At 42.9% G+C, this 21,419-nt stretch overlaps 1 protein-coding gene across 2 annotated transcripts in view; it reads left to right on the top strand.

The window, feature by feature from the left end:
* The window catches only part of COL26A1 (collagen type XXVI alpha 1 chain), a 255,016-nt gene that overhangs the window by 34,517 nt on the left and 199,080 nt on the right, over window positions 1-21,419 (top strand). For both annotated transcript variants that reach the window (XM_043964456.1, XM_043964457.1), the window contains exon 2: window positions 9,551-9,673. In XM_043964456.1, the coding sequence (XP_043820391.1) occupies window positions 9,551-9,673 (123 nt within the window). The remainder of the gene's footprint in view (window positions 1-9,550; window positions 9,674-21,419) is intronic.

Consider the following 21,419-nt stretch of genomic DNA (forward strand, 5'->3'; position numbering starts at 1 on the left):
CTGTGAGACAGGCAGGAAGGGGGAGAGAAAGTACTCAGAGAGGGATGGGGGAATGAAGGTTGAGAGAGAGAGAGAAATGAACTGGTGGTGTTTGATCTTCGGACCTCACCAGGAGAGATTGCAAAGCTGATTCTCTTTAGAACTACAGATTCCAGGTAGTGGTGAGTTTGTGTTACTGAAGCGAGGCTGGTTCATTAGGCCAGCTGAGCTGGAAACAAGTTTAGGGTTTGAGTTAGTTTTTGCCTGACCCCAGGTTGTTCTGAGTAGCTGAGGAAGTAGAGCTTATTCGAGGTACCTGGGGGCCTTTTTACCCTAGACCTCCTCTGGGAAGAGGGTCAGATTTTTCCCTTTCTCTATCCCCTTTCTCATTGTCCCTGGCTTTATTGACTCCACCTGTGCTGTAAATTTTTTTTCCCCATTAATAGAACCTGATTTGTTTGTGGAAAAGAGGCTGTTAATCTCCTTTCTTATCAGTCTGGGAGACATAACTGAAAAAGAGGCAGTTTGGAGAAGGGGAAACTCTGGACCTAGAGGTCTCTCATTATTTTCTGAATCCAATATTATGGTGAGCCGCCCAATTAGCTCTCCCCATACTAAATTTGGCCCTAACAATACAAGGTTTGTCAATCTGGCCAAGGCCTTTGATACTGTCAGTCATGAGGGCTTGTGGAACATCATGGCAAAATTTGGTTGCCCTTAGAAGTTCATTGGAGGGGCAGCTAGGTGGCTCAGTGAATAGAGCACCGGCCCTGGATTCAGGAGGACCTGAGTTCAGATCCGGCCTCAGACACTTTACACACTCACTAGCTGTGTGACCCTGGGCAAGTCACTTAACCCCAATTGCCTCACTAAAAAAAAAAAAAAAAAAAAAAAAAAGTTCATTGGTATTATATATCAGTTTCATTATGGCATGCTTGCATGGGTTATGGATAATGGACTCTAGTGCTTGCCCAGTCACCAGTGAAGTGAAGCAGAGCTGTGCGCTAAGTGCTCCCGTGCTTTTTAACATGATATTTTCAGCAATGTTGTTGGGCCCTTTCAATGAGGATGAAAGCTGCATCAAGGTCAGCTACCACACTGATGGTAAATTATCTAACTTGAAAAGGCTACAAGTCAAGACTAAAGTAGAGGGAGAGTTGGTGCATGACTTTTTTTTTTTTTTTTGGTGGGGCAATGAGGGTTAAGTGATTTGCCCAGGGTCATACAGCTAGTAAGTGTCAAGTGTCTGAGGCTGGATTTGAACTCAGGTACTCCTGAATCCAGGGTCGGTGCTGGTGCATGACTTTTTATTCACAGATGATTATGCACTCAATGCAGTCTCTGAGTATAAGATGCAACAAAGTATGGATTGATTCTCTTTTGCTTGTGCTAATTTTGGCCTAAGAATTAACACCCAGACAATAGAGATTCTCCACCAGCTAGTACCACACCATCCTTCCATGGAACCATTGGTTATAGCAAATGGAGAAATTTTTAATGCTGTGGATAAGTTCACTTCTCTTGGCAGTATAGTTTCCAGGGATGTCCATATAACTGATGAGGTTGGCTCATGCATTGCCAAAGTTAGCTCAATGTTTGGGAGTCTCTGAAGGAAAGTGTGGGAGAGAAGAGATATTAGCCTTCCCAACAAAGCAAAGGGATACAGAGCCATCATGCTGACATCATTGTTGTATGCCTGTGAAACCGGGACAATATACCAGCGCCATGCCAGGAAGGGGAATCAATCCCATGTGCATTATCTTAGGAAGATTCTGAAGATCACCTGGCAAGGTCAGGTATCAGGCTCTGAGGTCCTCTCTTGAGCTGAGCTGTCAAGCATTCAAACTCTGTCGTAGAGAGCACAACTCTGATGGGCTGGCCATATTGTTTGAATGCCAAGTATAGGCTTGCTGAAAAGAGAATTCACACAAGGCAGGCCCTCGCGTGGAGGTCATAAGAAGTGATACAAGGATACCCTCAAGGTCTCTCTGAAGAACTTTGTAATTGATGGTGTAACATGGGAGATCCTGGCACAGGACCACCCAACATGGCATGCCCTCATCAGAGAAGGCCTGAGCTCTATGAGCAAAGCAGTATTGAAGTAGCTTGAAAGAAGCATGAGATGCACAAATCCAGAGCCATCTCCACTCCAAATGTTCATAGGGACTATTTGTGCCCGACCTGTGGTAGAGCCTTCTGAGCTTGTACTGGTCTGATCAGCCACAGGCAGACACTCTGTACCTTGCCTCCAACATAGTGATGTCACTCTTGTCTTCTTCAAGCATGAAGGACAACAGCCAACCATTAGGTAGATTTCAGAAATTGGAATCCAGGACTTAACGGTGTTTTCCTCTTCTCTGATCGCAGTAAAGCACAAAAACTCCAGGTTATTCAGCAAGCTACTGACAAATTACTCTATTGCTGTCTTCTCACTGTTAATCCCTTCACAAAATATAGTCGAAGTGTCTCTCAGCTATCACTCCCTGTGGAAACTCCATGTGGAATAGAAAATTGCCCACCTCCTCTAAGCTCTGGCCTTCAGTGCAGATCAGTTTAGATCCTGATACTACTCAGGATTTTATAAAAATGTTGGCAGGAGCAGATTTTCAGATTGGCATAATTTCCTATAAAAAGTGACCTTTGATTTACTTAAATTCTTCGCAAGGATTGCATAGGAATTGATATCTTTTAAAAAAAGATTATTGGGGGCAGCTAGGTAAGCCCTTGATTCAGGAGGACCTGAGTTCAAATCCAGCCTCAGACACTTGACACTTACTAGCTGTGTGACCCTGGGCAAGTCACTTAACCCTCATTGCCCTGCAAAAAAAAAATGATTATGAGGAAAGTCTGGAAAAATCTATCTACTTGTATGTGCTTTAAAAGCTGATCATAGCTAAGTATAATATCCACTCGGTTATCCTTTTAAAAACAAAAATAGAATTTGTTACAGTTGTTATGTAGATGGAAACTTTAGGGACAACCACAACCCATACAAACGCCAGCTTTGTTAGGAGGGGCTATTGGGGTATTCTTTATATAAATATGAGCAACATTTGTTCCAACTAAGACAGATTTTAGAGAAAATTATCCCAAGAAGATCAACATAAAGTCGAGACGGTGGCACTTTCCTTTTCCTGGGATACACTTGGTTTGTTTCATTAATCACAGATCCATGGTTTTTTGATGGGGTTTCTGGGTGAGTATTTGTGTGTAAACACATGTATATGTATATCTTTTACTTTCTCAGTAGCTCTGTTGGTAGTAGTATTACTTCCTTGGAGAAGGTACTCTCCACGTCTGTCACTTTGTTCCAGGATCACAAGCAGATAGGTGTCTAAAAATGCTCTATTATGATGTAGGTAAACTTCCAAGACATGAGCAAATAGCCTTTGGCTTCCTGGTTATTGTTTCAATTATTAGGGAATAGGTAAAATAGTGGAAATTTGGGAGATACAAGACAAATATTTAGAAAGATATCGATTTCCACAATTGTAAAAACCAGTTGAGCAAAAACCTTTACAATTTTTCTTTCTGTTCTCCATGTGGTCACTACTTGGGCAACTATGAAGAAAGATAAAAGAGGTGCCTGGTAGGAACCGTTTACTTTGCCCTGATAAATATCTCACCAGCTTTTCATGTGTAGACTAGAGACCATGAATAATTAGTCACCAACTAGAAGGGGGGCAGTGGATAGAGCAGTGGAATGGGAATTAAGAAGGCCCATCTTCATGAGTTTAAATCCAGCCTCAGACACTTCCTAGCTGTGTGACCTCAGTTCCTCATTTGTAAAATGAGCTGGAGAAGGAAATGGCAAACCAGTCCAGCATCTTTGCCAAGAAAACACCAAATAGGGTCACAAAGGGTAGGACACAAGTGAAATAACGAAACATGACATGACAGTGGAGTCTTTGGTCTGTTTAGAGAAGGTCCTCTTAAGAATTTGGAGGGTTTAGCATAATTGGGAGTTGTATTTAAGTGGTAGTGGCATATGGGACTTTCTGAGAGCTCTGATCACACAGGAATTAGCCCTGGATGAATAAGCAGAACCTGAAGTAGGGAAGAGAGTGGTTATTATTATTAAAGTCTCTTGGGATCCCATTAGTGCCTCACTATGAGAGGCTGTCAGGGGCTCTTGGGTTGCTGTTCTATTTATGATGGGTAACTCCCAAGCTATTGTCATCAGCCTGTAAGAGCTAATATTTCTTGTTGTGGAAGAACTTAAGGAGAAATTTTGTGCCATTGTTGACCAAGACCTCTCTGATATCCCAAAGAGAAACAGAAACATTTTTACTGGATGATTTTAATGCCAGTGTTGAAAGAAATGCCAAACTTGAGTGGAGTTATGTGCCAGGAAATGGGGAAAAGTTTGGTTAAAAAAACAACAACAAACCTTAAATTATTCTATCTAATTTTTATATCACTTTCATTTCTTATGTATCCCTCTCTACATACTGAGAAAGCCATCCCTTTTAACAAAGGATTTTTGTAAAAAGATGAGAAGGGAGAAAAATGTAGTTTGGTAAAACTAAGCAACTTATTAAGAGAGTCTGACTACATATGCAGTGTTTCACATTTATAGTCTCCTGCCTCAGCAAAGAAAGAAAGGAAGTGCATTTTTCATCTCTTCTGGGACAAACTAGATCCTTGTAATTGCTGAGTATTCAAGTTTCGTTTTTTTTCTGTGTGTGTTTTTGCATGTGGTTGTTCATTTCATTTACATTACTGTAGTCATTGGGTATATTGTTGTGTGTTCCATCTTACTTTACTTTGGATGAGTTCACATACATCTTCCCATGCTTCTCTGAATTCTTCAGGGGAGTAACAAAAGTTAATTCCAATGACAAACTCTTTTTTCAAGCAAATGTTCCATTATATTGTTCTATCAGAAAAATGCATAATCTCTGTTCTTTTCTCCATTTACATTTTTCACCTTTACATCTTCTCTCATGGCTGCAGTTATCACATAGAATTTCATTGTAGAAAGGGACCTCAAAGTTTAGTAAAGCTGGACTGAATAGGAATTCCTTGTATAACATTCCTAACAAGTCATCATCTAGCCTGTTCCTGAATGCCTCCGGTGATGGAGAACTCACTAGCTACTCCAGAAATCCATTTTACTTGTGAATGGTTCTAATGATCAGGCAATATTTCCTTACTTTCAGCTTATACCAGATTCTCTGTAACTTCATGGTTTTAGTCACTGCCTTCTGGAGCCACGCAGAACAAGATTAGTACATTTTCTACGGTGTAATTCCTTAGATAGTTGGAAATGCCATAGCATCATGGCTTTACAGAGGCTACTCCAATCTCTTAATACTTTCAATGGATCTTTAAATGTCATAGTCTCTAGTTCCCTCATTATCCCTTGGATGTCCTGCCCTAGAACCATTTCAGTTTATTATGCATTTGAAAAAGCGGCACCTAGAATTGAACATTGTTCTAGACATTGTTTGACTTGGGCAGAGAATAGCAGGGGCGGCCTCTCCATAGGTTTTCTTTTTTTTTTTTTTTTGTGGGGCAATTGGGGTTAAGTGACTTGCCCAGGGTCACACAGCTAGACAGTGTTAAGTGTCTGAGGCCAGATTTGAACTCAGGTCCTCCTGAATCTAGGGCTGGTGCTCTATCCACTATGCCACCTAGCTGCCCCTCCATAGCATTTCACACCTTGCTTCTCATGACTTTTTTGACTGTTGTCTCACACTTGACTCATACAGAGCTTGTAACCTACTAAGACCCTACATTTCTTTCATATGAATTATTGTCCATCTGAGCCATCCCAACACTTTGCTGGAGCAGTTGAGTCTTTGAGACCATGTTTAGTACTGGCCATCTTAAATTTCATCTTATTTCATTTTAGTCTCTTCAGACTCAGAGCAGTTTAATGGGTAGAGCCCTAGTGGAGTCTGGACTCTGCTTTTGGATCCTACCTCAGACACTTATTAGCTGTGTGATCATGAGTAAGTTATGTGTCATTTGAAATTATATGGGGGTGGGGCAGCTAGGTGGCACAGTGGATAGAGCATTGGCCCTGGAGTCAGGAGGACCTGAGTTCAAATCCGGCCTTGGACACTTGACACTTACTAGCTATGTGACTCTGGGCAAGTCACTTAACCTCCATTGCCTCGCCAAAATATATATTGACCAGGACAGAGATTAGGACAAATCTCTAATGTGTTTCACTAGAGGCCTTCCTGAAAGTTGATATTATCCCATTAATAATAATAATTTGTTTTTTAAATAATAATAAACATTTTAAAAAGTTTTGAGTTCCTCCTTCCCTCCCTCCTCTTCCCCCCCCACCCCCCGCCCCAGGCAGTAAGCAATCAGATATAGGTTATACATGTACAATTATGTAAAACATTGCCATATTAGTCATTTTATATAAGAAAACTTGAATAAAAGAAAAAAATGAAAGAAAGTAAAAAACAGCACGCTTAAGTCTGTGTTCAATCAATATCACTTCTTTCTTTGGAGGTAGATAGTATGTTTCATCATGAGTCCTTTGGGATTGTCTTGGATCATTGTATTGCTGAGAATGGTTAAGTCATTCACAACTTCCCACATATGAAACTGAGAAGGTTTTACACCAATAAAATTAATGCAGGTAGGATATCCAAGATCTAGATTTCATTTAGTTCCCTTTTCCAAGACCTAAAGAGATAAGAAGTCAAAGGATAGGAACAAATAGTTCCCAAAGTAAGAATGAAAACATATTAACAACCATATGAAAGATTGTGTGATTTGGTTATCTCTGAAGTTCTTTCCAGCCCTTGGTGCCACAATTCTCAAACGACGCATTATGTATCCGATGGCTTTTGGTGAATGACATTAGCTTATGGTCCTCAGAGGTACAGATGATGGGAGAATGATTCTGTGCTTTGGGAGTTGGGCTGCATGGAAAAGCATGGAGTAGAAAAGATACTTTAGGGTAGGGATGGCTAGCAGGATGTGTGGGGGGCAAAGAGAAACTTTCCCAATACTTTTGCAAAGGGCCAGTCCTGATTGTACACTTTACTTCTCAGTCATCAGTAGACCTAGAGTTGTCTTGATTGTCACTTAAATACAAATTCTGTTGACTGGGCAACTTTACTGGTCCTTCCCTGGGCTTCTCTTCTGTTAAGGCATAAATGATCTCAAAGGTAGAACTGTAGCTCTGATATCATGCACATTACTTGTGGTTCTTTCATCTTTCTCATACTTTGTCACTGTGCCCTAGTGATGAGACAAAGGTTGAGAGTCTTTCGGCTTTAAAGAATGATAGATTAAAAAAAAGAATGATAGATAGAATTACACGGCTGATAAAAATCATGATCAATAACACTAATCCTGAAAGTGAGACAGTAGTAAACAGCAGAAGTGTGTACATATGTATGTGTGTTCATGTATGTGTATATGTGGTCATATGTGTATGTATGTGTGAGCGTGTCTGTGTATGGTACACGTGTGTGTATAGGGAGACTGTTCTAGGAACCTGGATGAAACTAGGTCATTCCATGTGCTTTTAAATGCAGCTTTTAAGAGTGGAGTGTCCTTGGTTTCTTTTTCCATTCTTACCTTTTTCATTTGTTTTTGGAGGTGGGGCTTGATCTTAATTTATGGAAGCCATTTTCAGTCCATTAAAAAATAAATATTTAGAGAGAATGATTTGATGCATTTAAAAAACATGTTTTTTCAACTCACAGCTCATTTCCTTGCCAGAAGCCTTGACTAAAAAACTCCTCAGAGTATAGCAGCAATTTTTAGACCTTTTAGATAAGAAGGGAAAGATCCTGGTGTTAAACATTTATATGAATCCAGATGTAGATATTATCTACAGATAGGGTAATTTATGCTGAGAAGCGCTTAACCAGATCCACGTTTCTTTCTGAAAAAAGAACAAACACTAGTGGTTGAAACTAGTTTGAACATCCTTAAGGCCTCTTCATTGTTACAATTTTATACTGACATTTGCTTGAATCATGGGTACAACATATTCTTGTCTCTATGGGGAGCCATGTTTTTTTTGTTTCTTTTGTGGTAGCATCTTAAAAATAAGTATTATAAATGTAATAAATATAATATATAATAATATTAATAGCATCATATATGATAGCATAATTAGTATTGAATAATAACTAGCAATTATGTAGTTCTTTAAGGTTGTTTGCAAAGTGCCTCGAATAGTTATATCTTATTTGAGCCTCACAACAGCCCTATGAGGTGTTGCTATTATTATCCATACTTTACAGATAAGGAACCTGAGCCTGAGAGAGGTTATGTTAAAATGGGAAAATACAGGGGATGAAACTGAGGCCTGAGCTGAGACCCCCAAAAGGAAAGTAGAACATACTGTTTGTTCCCCTGAAGTCTGTGGTTTAGTACCAACTTCCTGACTTATGCCTCTGTTTACTGAAATATGCCTTCCTGTCTGCCAAGTAGCTCACTACAATGTACCTGTGAAAACCTGCATGCATTTTCACATTTAAGAGATATAAAAACTGCAGCTTGGACACTTCTTGGCTGCCCAGAGTATCAGAGGCTACTCTGCTTTGGGCCGGCGCGTCAATAAACTACTCTTCCTTATTCCTGAGTACCGTTTGGGTTTCTCCGTCAGAATTTCCCACAACAATGTAACCTGTCCAGTATCACACAGCTAGGTATCTGAGGCAGGATTTGAACTCTGGTCTTCCTGACCACAAATCTAACACCCTACCCACTATGTCACCTAAATGCCTAGGAATATTCCTGACTTGAATTTAGTCTTTGATTTGTGCTGTAGATGTTTGTAAGTGACTCACTATCTCTGACTTGTTTTCCCTATCTTTGGAATAGCATACGTTCTATTCTTTTTGTCCTTTTTTTGTAAGGATGCTGGAGACATTTGCTTTGTAAGTCCCAGTGAGCTCAGCAGAAGATGGGGGTTTTCCACAAATGTGAGGTTTTCCTCAGAATGGCCTTGATGTGGTTTTTAGGACTCTTTGAGGAAGAGATTTTTGAGTGGTAACTGTGAAAGATCCTAGCTTGTGGAGTAAATGCTCGTCAACATGGCTGTTCCCTGATGGTGGTCATCACAGGAATGATGGTGATGAGAAGAGGCAATAGGGGGAAAGTTGAAAGAGCATGGGATTGGAGTCAGGAGACCTGGATTGGAACTCTGCCTCTCTGTATGACCTTGGACCAGGCTCATCCCCTCTTAGGGACTCAGATTCTTCTGTAAAATTAGTTGGTTTGACTCGTTGGCTTCTAAGGTCACTTCCACCTCCAAGATAATGTTGATGAAATTAGCTTCCATTTCTATAGCACTTTATAGTTTCATTGTGTTTTACAAAATCTGTTACCTCATTCAGTACTCACAGTTTAGTAGAAAACGCTGCCTCTGGAGTCAGACCTGGGTTCAAATCTCACTTCAGACACTAGCTGGGTGACCTTAGTCAAGTCACTAACCCTCCGTGGGCCTCAGTTTCCTCATCTCTAAGATAAAGAGGTTGGACTGAACGACCTTTCTGTACCACACAATTCTGAAGGCAGGTGTCATGGTAGTTGGCTTAGAAAAGAACACATATCTGACACATGAGTTTCTTCTTCCCCACAGGAACTGGTGCCATCACACAGTGACAAAGATGGTTTCCTGTCAAGTACAGAATGGGTCAGAAACAGTGTTCCAGAGGGTGTACCAGAGTTGCCGGTGGCCAGGACCATGTACGAACTTAGTCAGGTAAGAGTCTCTCTTGTTGCCTCTTCTTGTTTTACATTTCTATTGTTTCTCAGTCTCCCTTGTTTAGTCTGTTCCTTTTTTTAACCAGTGCCAGATGGTTTTAGTGACTGCTGCATAATCTCTTTTTTTTTTTTTTTTTTTTTTTTTGGTGCGGCAATGAGGGTTAAGTGACTTGCCCAGGGTCACATAGCTAGGAAGTGTCAAGTGTCTGAGGTCAGATTTGAACTCGGGTCCTCCTGAATCCAGGGCTGGTGCTCTATCCACTGTGCCACCTAGTTGCCTCCAACTGCTGTGTAATCTTAAAATTAATTATCTGAAATAAAAAGAAAATGATAAAATTACTGAGCATCTATGATTTAATTTGCAAAGCTAACATCTGCTTATCAAATCAGGTCACCTGACTCCTCAGATGTCAGACACCCTGAGTGATTTACAGAGCCGAAGAGGAATAAAAAAATGATAGAAACTTGATTTGAACATAATTCAACTGGATAAGGCAGGTTATCTGAATAGTTTAACTTCTTCCAGGGTTTTCTTAATCCTACTCCAGAAGTCCTTGTCTTATAGGTGGTGCCTTTTGTAACCAAAAAGTAACCTTTCTCCAGCTGTCAGAAAGGGGAACTTAACCTTGGGTCAACCCCTCTTTCTGCTAGAAAAGGAAACAACCTTTTTTTAAAAAAACCCTTTTCATATACCACATCTTGTTCAGCCATTCCCCAATTGATGGGCAACCCTCAGTTTCCAATTCCTTGCCACCACAAAAAGAGCAGCTATAAATATTTTTTGTACATGTAGGTCCTTTTCCCTTTTTTATGATCTCTTTGGGAAAAAGACCCAAAAGTGGTATTGCTGGGTCGAAGGGTATGCACAGCTTTATAACCCTTTGGGAATAATTCCAAATTGCTCTCCAGAATGGTTGGATCAGTTCACAGCTCCACCAGCAATGCATTATTGTTCCAATTTTCCCACAGCTTCTCCAACATTTATTATCTCCCTTTTTTGTCATATTAGCCAATCTCATAGGTATCAGGTGGTACCTCAGAGTTGTTTTAATTTGCATCTCTCTAATCAATAGTGATTTAGAGCATTTTTTCATATGGGAATAGTTAGCTTTGATTTCTTCATCCTCCTTCGTATTCAACAAATCAGTATTGACTACATGCAAGGCACCAAGTGTTGATGGGTTGTCATGTTGGAAATGATAGAACAAAAAGGACTAAGAGTGAACTAATTCCAGGGAGCACTTTACCATCTTTGACAGATTTAGTTCTCCTGTCCCAGATGAACCACATCCTTGCTTCCTAAGCAAACAGGTAGCTATGCCGACTGAGCCACTGTCAGAAATTATGAATGATTATGATAAGTAGAGGTAGAAGAGGTACCATCAGATTGGAGAAGGGCAACCGTCCTGACTTTTTAAAAAAACGAGACAAGAAATTAAGTCTGCAAACCATAGGCCAGTGAGCTTACTTTCAATGGCTGGGGAAATTATAACATCATTACAAAGAAGATCCTTTTAAAATATATGAAAAGGAAAGCCTTGGTTACAAGGAATTGGCACGACTTCATCAAGAACAGGTCATTTTTGTCAAGATCACTGAACTTGTAGATGAAAGAAATTCTGTGGCTAGAGGTCCCATAGGTTTTAGGAAAGCTTTTGACAAAGAAGCTCATGCTGTCACTGGAGAGGAGTTGGAAAGATATGGATTAGAAGATGATACAAGCAGATAGTTTTAGAATTGTTTGCATGGTTGCACTCAATAGGGTAGCTGTTACTTGTCGGATGGCGGAAGGTCTCCAGTGGAATAGAACCCTAAAGATGGAGGCTTGGCTCTGTGCTTTTTGACATTTTCATCCATGACTTGGGTAAGGGCAGAACTGGTTTAAATGCACATCCAAAGGGCATGTGACACAAAGCTGGGAGGGAGAGCTAACAGAGAGGATGACAGAGTCAGCATCTGAAAAAACTTTACTGGGCTAGAGCCTGGTGCCAAATCTAATAAGTAGACATTTGAAAGGGACAAATGGAAAGTCTTCCAATTGGGTACAAAAATCAATTTCACAAGTATAGGCTGGGGAAGGCCTGTAGTCTGTAAAGGCCTTTGTGGCTTTTAGAAGAATCAGTGAGTCAACACGGTGATGTGGCAGCCAGAAATGCTAATGAAATCTTGTGGTGCATTGAGAGACAAAACTTCCAGGAACAGGGCGATATATTCCTAGATATATGTGTGTACGTGTGTATATATGTATGTATGTATGTATATGTGTGTGTGTCTATGTATACATCTTTAACCTCTATAAAATATATATCAGATAGACAGACAGATGAGATACAGACATAGATATATTCCTATAGTCTCACTGAGCTCTTCCCTAATCAGATCTCATCTCAAATATTGTTTTAAGTTCTGGCTTAAGGCCTTTGATAAGCTAGAAAATCATGAGAGGAGGGGAACCAGGGTGATGACAGGTCTCTAGCTCATTCCAAATGAGGATCAGTATGAAGAACTAGGGACATTTAGCCTAGAGAAGAGAAGACCTAGCAAAGGCTGTCATATGGAGGTGTGATCTGTGGTGTTTGGCCCCTAAGGGCAGAACCAGGAGCAGTGGCTGGAAGTGGCAGAGAGATGAATTTAGGCTTGATGTAAGGAAAACATTCTGACCATGAGAGCTGCCTCAGGGTGGGATGGGTCGTCTTCGGAGGTGGTGAATTTCCCTCCTGGGAGGTCTTCAAATGGAGATGGGACAACCACTTGTTGGGTGTGTAATAGAAGGGATTCCTTTTGTGTATAGGTTGAGCTGGATGGCTGCTGAGGTCCCTCCTACCTCTTGTGATTCTATGACTTCTACATAGATGAGGTCACCGACCTATTCAAGTATGTGAAAGGCACTGGATTACTATTCTTTCAGTGTGAACAGAATCTTTCTCTCGTTATCCCGTTATCCCCTTTTTTGTGCATCCTCAATCTCTCCTGCATCAACTCTTTCCTGTCTGTTTACAATCATTCTCAGGTCTCTCAGTCCTTTAAAAAGCCTTCCTTTGACCTTCTATTGCATCAAACTCCCACTATATCTCTCTCCTCCTCTTCCTTGTCAAATGTCTGATAAAAGTTGCTTATAGTTGCTGACTTTACTGCCTCACTATCTATTCTCTCTTGAACCCTGGACAATCAAGCTTCTGCCCCCGACTTTGCTAAAACAACTCTGTCAGAGGTCACCAATGACCTCCTGGTTACTGGATACAATAGCTTTTTTTGAATTCTTTGTCTTCGCTGGGTTGGGCGCTATGCTGATCACTAAAGATACAAAGAGGAAACAATCTGCAAATAAGTCGGTACATACAACATTCATACATAGTAGACAGACAGTAACCTTAGTGGAAAAGGCCTTATTTGGAAGACTTTGAGAGCATTTATCAATAATGACCGCAGGATATGTTCACTTAACACTATGTAGGTACTTCCCTACATGAGCATCCTTATTTCTTTCTTAGTGGGGAACTTGGTAACGACAAGAGCATTCTACAGTGGCTCCCACACAATGAGCCGCAGGCAGATGTGCTAAGGTGCCCTCATATTGGATGCTACCACCATGTGTCATCACAAAATGTGGAAGATCCATTACTTAATCATTCAGGACTTTTTGTAGTGACAAATTTCACATGCTAGCTAGCAACAGTTACCAACAGTTAAATGACATTCTAAAAAATCTATTTTGGTATCATCATTATGGTAGTGCTCTGTAGGTAGAGCTTTCAAGAACCTAGGGTAGCTTCCATATTATAATGATACTTCATTATAATATAGTAACAGGAGCATTTTTCTGGAGAAGTACTGGTGAACATTTTCACAAAACTGGTCCAATTCCTCCCCTGTGGTGGACCGGTGACCACAGGATCTTCCAAGAGGTGTTCTATCTTTAAGGTGGGCCTTCCCATTCTCTCTCTCTCTCTGAGCATCCCAGTTTACTGCTCTTCTGAATCCTCTGAGTAAAGGTATCCACTTCATACCACCCTCAGTCCAAGAGCCAGTTGGGCAACATATCTGCTGCTCTATTCCATTTCACCAAGACAATTGATCCCATTTCCCCTCTCAAATCCATGTATCCTTCAATGTGGAACATGACCTTATTCTATACTATGATTTTTCTTTCTTCTTCTTCTCTCTTCTGATGCCCACATATTTGTAGCCACAAACTAGAAGAAGTGAACTCTGTTCTTGCTCACCTTCCGTGTGCCTCCCTCCAGTAGGATGCATATTGCCACCAAATGACAGGCAAGGCCCTACAACTGGGAGACCAGAGACATCCTAGTTGATTCTTTGGGCCCTTCCTGAAAACCTAGGTTGTCAGCCCCATGAATTTCTGCTGGGAACACCCTGGCTACATGAAGAACTACCTTGTGTTTCTCCAGGAACATCTCCATTCATGTCAGGCTCCTCAGTCAGCTCCAAGACCACGCTGTGAGCGTAGACTCATCAATCCAGAGCTGGAAGGCACCTTAGTGGCCACCTTGTCCTAACACCTCTATTTCCTAGGGAAGGAAACTGAAGCCCATTGGGAAGAGTGAAATCTGGAGCTCTTGCTTCTTCTTGGGTCTACAGGATCCAGGCCACACCTTCCACGGACACAAGCTTGGTCAGTCCTTGAGGGCTTAAGAGGCCGGGCAATGGAGGAATAAACTTCAAATGCCTTCTGTGAGTCCCCAGAGCATCTCTCCCTCATACATGTCAAAGCTCTCTAGCTTGGCTGATCTCCACTGCTTCCTCCACTTTGGCCAACCAGTTGATGCTCTTGGGTTGCCCTTTCTTCAGCTCTTCTCAGCCATGTTCCCTCTCATGCTGATGTGGACTGATTTGCAGGCCGAAATAAGACCTGCCACCGGGGCTTGGCAAACGCTCTTGCCCTGCTGCTTCCTGGGTGTGTGTGGCCCTTCTTTGGCAGCTGTTAGTTGTTTGGTTGGTTGGTTATTGTCCTTCATTCTTGAAGAGGACCGAAATGACATCACTATGTCAGAGTCAAGTTACAGTGTGTCCTACTGTGGCTCATCAGACTGGTATGATATCAGAATGCTCTATCACAGGTTGGGCACAAATAATCCATGTGAACATCTAGGGTGGGTTCTCTAAATCTGCGCATCTCACATTTCTTTTGCACTACTTAAATTCTATTTTGCTCATAGAGCACAGAACTTTCTCTGATGAGGGCAGGCTGTGCTGGGCAGTCCTGTGCCAGTGTCTCCCATCTAATGCAATCAATCCCAAAGTTCTTCAGAGAGACCTTGAGAGTGTCTTTATATCGCTTTTTCTGGCCACCATGTGAGCACTTACCTTCTGTTAGTTCTCCATAAAACAGGCAAGCTTACATTTGGCATTTGAACAATGTGACCAGCCTATCAGGGTTGTGCTCTCTACAGTGGACTTTGAATGCTTGGCAGTTTAGCTCAAGAAAGGACCTTTAGTGTCTGGTATCTTACGCTGTCAGGTGATCTTCAGAATCTTCCTAAGACAGTTCAAATGGAATCGATTCAGTTTCCTGGCATGGCACTGGTAGACAGCCCAGGTTTCACAGGCATACAACAATGAGGTTATCACAATGGCTCTGTAGCCATTATAGGCTAATACCTCTTCTCTCCCACACTTTCCTTTGGAGCCTCCCAAATGCTGAGCCAGCTCTGGGAATATGTGCATCAACCTCTTTATCAATTTGTATATCCCTGGAAAGTATACTGCCAAGGAAAGAGAACTTTTCCATAGTATTCAAAACTTTTCCATTTGCTGTATCTGATGGTTCTACATATGGATGGTGTGGTGCTGGTTGGTAGAGCATCTGTGTTTTCTTGGTGTTAATTGTTAGGCCAAATCATCACAAGCAGCAGAGAATTGATCCATACATTGTTGCATCTCATCTTAAGATCCTGCACTGTGTGCACAATCATCTGCAACTGTTAACTGCTGCATTAGAAGAAAAAAAAAAGACTGAGAACCCCAGGTATCTTCAGAACCCAGCTGAGAAATATTGTCTTAAAAGAATCGTCAGCTTTACTGGTTGTAGTTGCTTATATTTAGTAATCATAATTTTATGATTTGAAAAGTCAGGAAAATCATACTTATGTTTTATTGCAGTGGTTCTCAACCAGTGGGTTTTAGACTCTTGACTGTGGGTAGAGCATAAAATTACTGCAGCGGCATATAGGATCATAGATTATAAGCTTCCTGAGGACAGGGGTTGTTTCATTTTTGGTTTTGTATCCAAAGTGCCTAGCATGGTTCCTGGCACATTGTAGGTGCTTAATAAATGTGACTGAATAGATTTTGAGCTGGGAAGGCACTTACAGGTTATTCAATCCCACCCCCTTTCTTTGATGGATAATGAAACTGAGGTGCAGAGAGATGAAGTCACTTGCCCAAGGTTACACAGGCAAAAAGTAAAAGAACTAGTTTGGAATTCAGGTCCTCTGACTTCACAGATTTGGGGGATTCATTAGTGTGCTAAGCATTGTCATTTTTATCTTTACTGAATTCTAACAAAATTTGTAGTTGAATAATAGATTTTGTGTCAATAGTTTTATTGGTGTCAAATACAAGCATTTTTTCCCCCTGATCTTTTGGAATGAAACATAACCTTTCCTTTTCTTTTTTTTTTTTTTTTTGGTGAGGCAATTGGGGTTAAGTGACTTGCCCAGGGTCACACAGCTAGTAAGTGTTAAGTGTCTGAGGCCAGATTTGAACTCGGTACTCCTGACTCCAGGGCCGGTGCTCTATCCACTGCACCACCTAGCTGCCCCTGTTATTGTTATTATTATTGTTATCTGACACTTGTAGGTAACTAATTGCAGGTTCATTTTGTTTGCATGTAGAAAAGAACTTCAAACTCTAAAGATGAGAGTGGCAGCCAATGTCCCATTCTGTCTACAAATGGGGTTTGTTGGGACTTCTTGTGTTGTGATCCATGCGCCTGCCCAGGGCCAATCTCTTTCTCTGACCATGGCTCAGACATGAACCCCCCCCCCCCCCCCCGAGCTGTGAGTGACCTGAAGAGAGGTCTTTGGGAGTGTCAGCTGAGGGGCCCATGGATCTGGTGGCCTATTCTGGGCTCTGCCTCTGCTAGTCATTGTAGGTGCTGCAGCTGGGGCTCCAGCTGGGCCCAGCTTCCATAACTGATTTTCGATGGTTTGTAATCCATCTGCCCCAGTGGTTCTTCAGTCATGTTTCAACCACAACTTTTACACAAAGCACATTCATTGTCTGCAGCCTTGGATCTGCTCTTCTGAGAAATGCTGTGGGATTGAATTCCGGTTCTTTGTACCCCTGGAAATATTTTTGACACTCGCATTTGGGCTTGCTACTCATTTCCTCACACTTTGCCCTTGATTTCCTCTTTTATTGGTAACCTTTAAAAAGAAAGTGCCTGTTGCCAAGTCCAACAGAAATACCTTCCCATTTTCCCTTCTGTCTTTTACTGCTTCCATCCCGAGACAGACCTCCTCTCTTTGTTCAGTTGGATTTGAGTGTGGCTTTGGGGACTTCCCTTAAGAATTTGTGGCATCATCATAGGACTGATGAAGGGAAATGAAGATCTTTTTCTCTTGGAGAAGAGGAGATTGCAGGGAAGGGAAGTCCTGAGCTGGCTTCAGTTCTTTGAAAAGTTACCCTCTGATAGTAGCATTAGCTTTGCTCGGCCTGGTCCCAGAGGGCAGAAGCAGGATCAGTGGGGAGGCTAAGAGAGAAGGGTTGTGTCTTTGTGTAAAGAGAGAACTTTCTAGCAACCAGAGCTGTCCAAAAGTGGAATGGCCTGGCCTCCTCTCGGGAGGTCCGGAGTCTTACCTCACCCACACTGGATGGCTGTTTGCAGGGCATATGATGATGGGGATTCATCTTCTGGTATTGGTTGGACTCGATGACCCTTCCAGGTCTCTTTCTGATGAGATTCTGGGTTGAAGAGCCAGTCATGAATGGTTTAAAACTGGAGGTGGAAGAGAATACTTAGAGCTGGGATGGAACATGGAAGTTTTCATGGAGGAGGAGAATTTCAGCTGGCAGTGATGAGCAGAAAGGAGTGCATTGCAGGCATTGTGGCTGGCCTGTATAGAAGTGCACTGTGAGGTCAAGAAATGGTCTGACTCTTCAGTTAGCTGCAATTAACCTGTGAAAAGCAATTGTGTGAACTGAGACCAGAGAGATCGAGAGCCTGGAAGCAAATTGAAGATGCCCTGAGAGGCCCAAGGACTTTGTTCTGTAGGATAGGAAGTAAGGAGCCACCTAAGGTTGTTTAGCCATGGAATGATGTGGTCACGCCTGGACAAGAGGAAGATTCTATTGACAAGCTGTGAGAAGGACAGAAAAGGTGTTAAACTTTCTATTATGAAAAGAAGACAAACCATCCCGACTAGCACAGAATATGAACTTGGGGTTTGAGTCTTTCTCTGGATTTGCTTTTTTATTGTAAAATGTATCTGAATTAATATTATTGTGATCCTAGCTCCAAAGCAAGTGTAGTCTATTCCACAAACCTGACAGCAGCCTTGGGTTCACCTCTTGCTGTGGGGGGAATGTTGGTGGCCTGATCTCTAGAGGCCTTGGGCTCCTCAGACACCTGGATTTCACTCATCACTTCTCTGTCCCTTTCTAGTGCTGGTTGGATAGAGAATAGACCCTGGAGTTTATCTCCTCGAAGAGTTTGTGCTTTCCCATGCCTTCAGATTCACTTCCTCCCTCTGCATGCATCTACCATCAGTTCTGGAATCTGCCTGTGGCATCTGCATCATGTGCCTTGTGATGTGGGGTGGAAAGCGCAGGGAGGTGTACCTCCCCTCCTCCCCCCCCCCCCCCCCGTCTGTTGCTGACTAGTGGTGTGACATTGGTTGGTGGTGGGAGGGGAGGCTTCCAAGAGAAAAGTTCCCAGAGAGCTCTCAGGGTAAAAACAGGGAGCGGTGGGGAGCCAACGGCCTCTGGATCGAAAGCTCCAGGCAAGCACGAGGCTTCCTGGACTTGCTCTGGATATCGTCTAAAATGTCTGTGTCTCAGTGGAGTGGAAAGTATTTGGAGCTGGGAGAGCTGGGTTTGAGGCGAGGTTCTGCTCTTGACTCTGTGTGGAATCTAGAGCACATCCCTTGAGTGGTCTGGACCTCGGTCTTCTCCTCTATAAAACAGGGTTGGATTAGACGATCCATAAGGAACTTGTAGCTTTGATCCTTTGATCCTAGAAGGCAGCTTCCTTGCTTGTTGGTCATGGGTTCAAGGATGATTCCGGGATCTGGCTTTGCTCTGGCCTCCTGAGCAAGCCCTTGAGAAGGCAGCAGACATATCATTTGCAGTTTCTTTTTCAGCCCCAGAGTTTCTGTTCTGTTCCCTGTTGCTTCTTTAGAGAAGGCTTCCTCTTGGTTTGTACAAGGGCCTTGCCACTTCAGGACACCACACGGAAGTGACATTTTGATTGTGGTCGGCAGAGCGCCTCTTCTCCTCATCCAGGTCTGCTGATCTTAGCTCTGGCTGTGAAGCTATGATGCAGCCTTTGAGAGGAGCAACGATCCTGAGCTGGAACAGACCAGAGGTTGACTAGCTCAACCCCAGCTGTCCAGAAACAGCGGAAACAGAAGCCATTCACCAGTGATCTGACACTTACGGCTTTGGGGTTGAAATCCTCCTGTGCCAGGGATGGAGGCTGCAAGTTGCTTCTCCACGTTAGCTGGGAATGACCTTCCACGTTCTCCCAGCACTCCCTTGCTGAGGCCTCGGATGACAGCTTCACGCCTGCCCTTGGAATGAGCAAGCTTCCACTCTGGCAGTGGGGGCTGCATCAGGAAACCCACAGAGCAGAGCCAGGGCATCCTATGGTCCTTCCACACCAGGAAAGGAAGCCTCACCGATGGCCCCGTTGCAAGATGAGACACGGTCCTTTCCATCACCAAGTCTTATTAGCTATTTCCCCCTTTCTATTATTTGAAAGAAAAAACCCACAGCAACCACACAGTTAATTTTGGCTGACTGCCCCCAGTCTGACAGCTTAGTATCTGTGAATTCCGTTGCAGAACTGCTCAGCTTGTTTCCCTTTGTCTCTCACTCCTGCTAAGGCATAGTCTGGGCTCTCAGGAGAGGGGCCTATGACTGAGGTCCCTGACCCCATTTCCCTGAGCAAGGCGACCGATCCTGGCCCCCACAGACCCAGCAGGGCTCTTGTTACACAAGAAGGGGAATGGGGACAACTACGCTTCCTTCCTGTCTGTGCAGCCAGGGTTCTGGTAGCAGAGATTTCTTGAGAGAAACCCTTTAGGTTTAGAAATAACCTCATTTTGCATTTGCTCTGCTTGACAGGAGACAGTACACTTAGGCACCATCCATCCATCCATTCAACAGATATATACCTATAAGAGACTGAGCTGGGGAAAAGGAACACAAGAGTGATTCTTAGAGCTTTTCCTCTGAAGCAAACAAGTTAACCTCTGGGACCTTTGTTTTTCCACTTATAAAACAGGAGAACAATTCAATTCCACAAATCTAACCAATAGTTATGAAACACCTACTGTGTATACGACCAGAGTCAGCCTAGTGTTGGGCATTGAGCGCTGGCCTCAGACTTCAGAAGGATCTTGTTTCAAGGCCCACCTTGGACATTAGCAGAGCCATTTCCCCTTTCGTGTTGCAGGTAACTCTTTTGGACACACTGATTGGCGTTTGGCAGAGGATGCTCCTCGTCAGGCATAGTTCTCTAAACCAATGAAATCACAGGTCTGGGAAAAAGTGGGTAGAGACACTTTGCTATGCTATCCCTACCCTCAAGGAGATTAGAGTCTATCAGCCATTCAATCACCTAGCATTTATTAAGTGCCATGCACTGTGCTAAACAGTGGGGAAACAAAGCAAAGTAGAAAGAGACCCTGCCCACAAAGAGGCCCCATTCTAATGGGAGAGACAACAGACCAGCAATTAAGGACAAACATTATTACATGAGATGTATGGTCCAGGATGCTGCATTCCTTGGTCTTTAAGCAAGCATGTATCTAGAAGAGTGGAGTGTAGGCTGTTTGCTTTCAGGTCATCTATTCCAAGATGCCAAGGGAGTCCTGCTACACCTTCCTCATCCTGAGGTGTGGTGGCAGCTTTGCCATTTTCAAAGGCATCTCTGCAAATGCTCCCACCCGCATAGGTCGGCACGGCAGGAGCTTTGTTGTCGTCCTCATCCTGTGGCAATTCTGAATCTTCGGTCTGTGACAGGATTATAAGACTTAGAACTGGAGAGGACCTGGGAGGTCACAAGTCCATCTTGTTGTGCATTTTTATAGAGAAGGAAGCAGAGGGATGTGCTCCAAGTCCCCCAAGGAGTGACTAACAAACCAGGACTCACAGTTGGTTTCCCTGGCACCAAACCCCAGATTCTTTCTGGGGCACTCGGCTCATTTTTAGGTGGTATTCGATTTTGTCTGGTAGCTTACAACCCTCCTTGGGAATAGAGCCCCCAGGGCTTGTGATCTGGAGGTTGTTGGCTGCCCGACTCCCCCCGCCCCCCCCCCCTTTACCCTGCACAGGCAGGACCAGGCGAGTCAAGAGAGGATCTTGGGTATGTTTTCTCTCCACATGACTTCTCCCCTTGTCCCCTCCGGTCACATTTGGAATTCCCCTTGGCTGGCCACAGACATGGGGAGCTAGAAAGAAGGTTCTAGAGCCATCCTAGGTCACCAGAAGAGCAGATTTGCTGCTCAAGGCCTTAGTCATTCTTAATAATGCTCTGGTCATTGCAGACTCCAGGTTAA

The sequence above is a fragment of the Dromiciops gliroides genome, chromosome 4, assembly GCF_019393635.1.
Source record: "Dromiciops gliroides isolate mDroGli1 chromosome 4, mDroGli1.pri, whole genome shotgun sequence".
Lineage (NCBI taxonomy): Eukaryota > Metazoa > Chordata > Mammalia > Microbiotheria > Microbiotheriidae > Dromiciops > Dromiciops gliroides.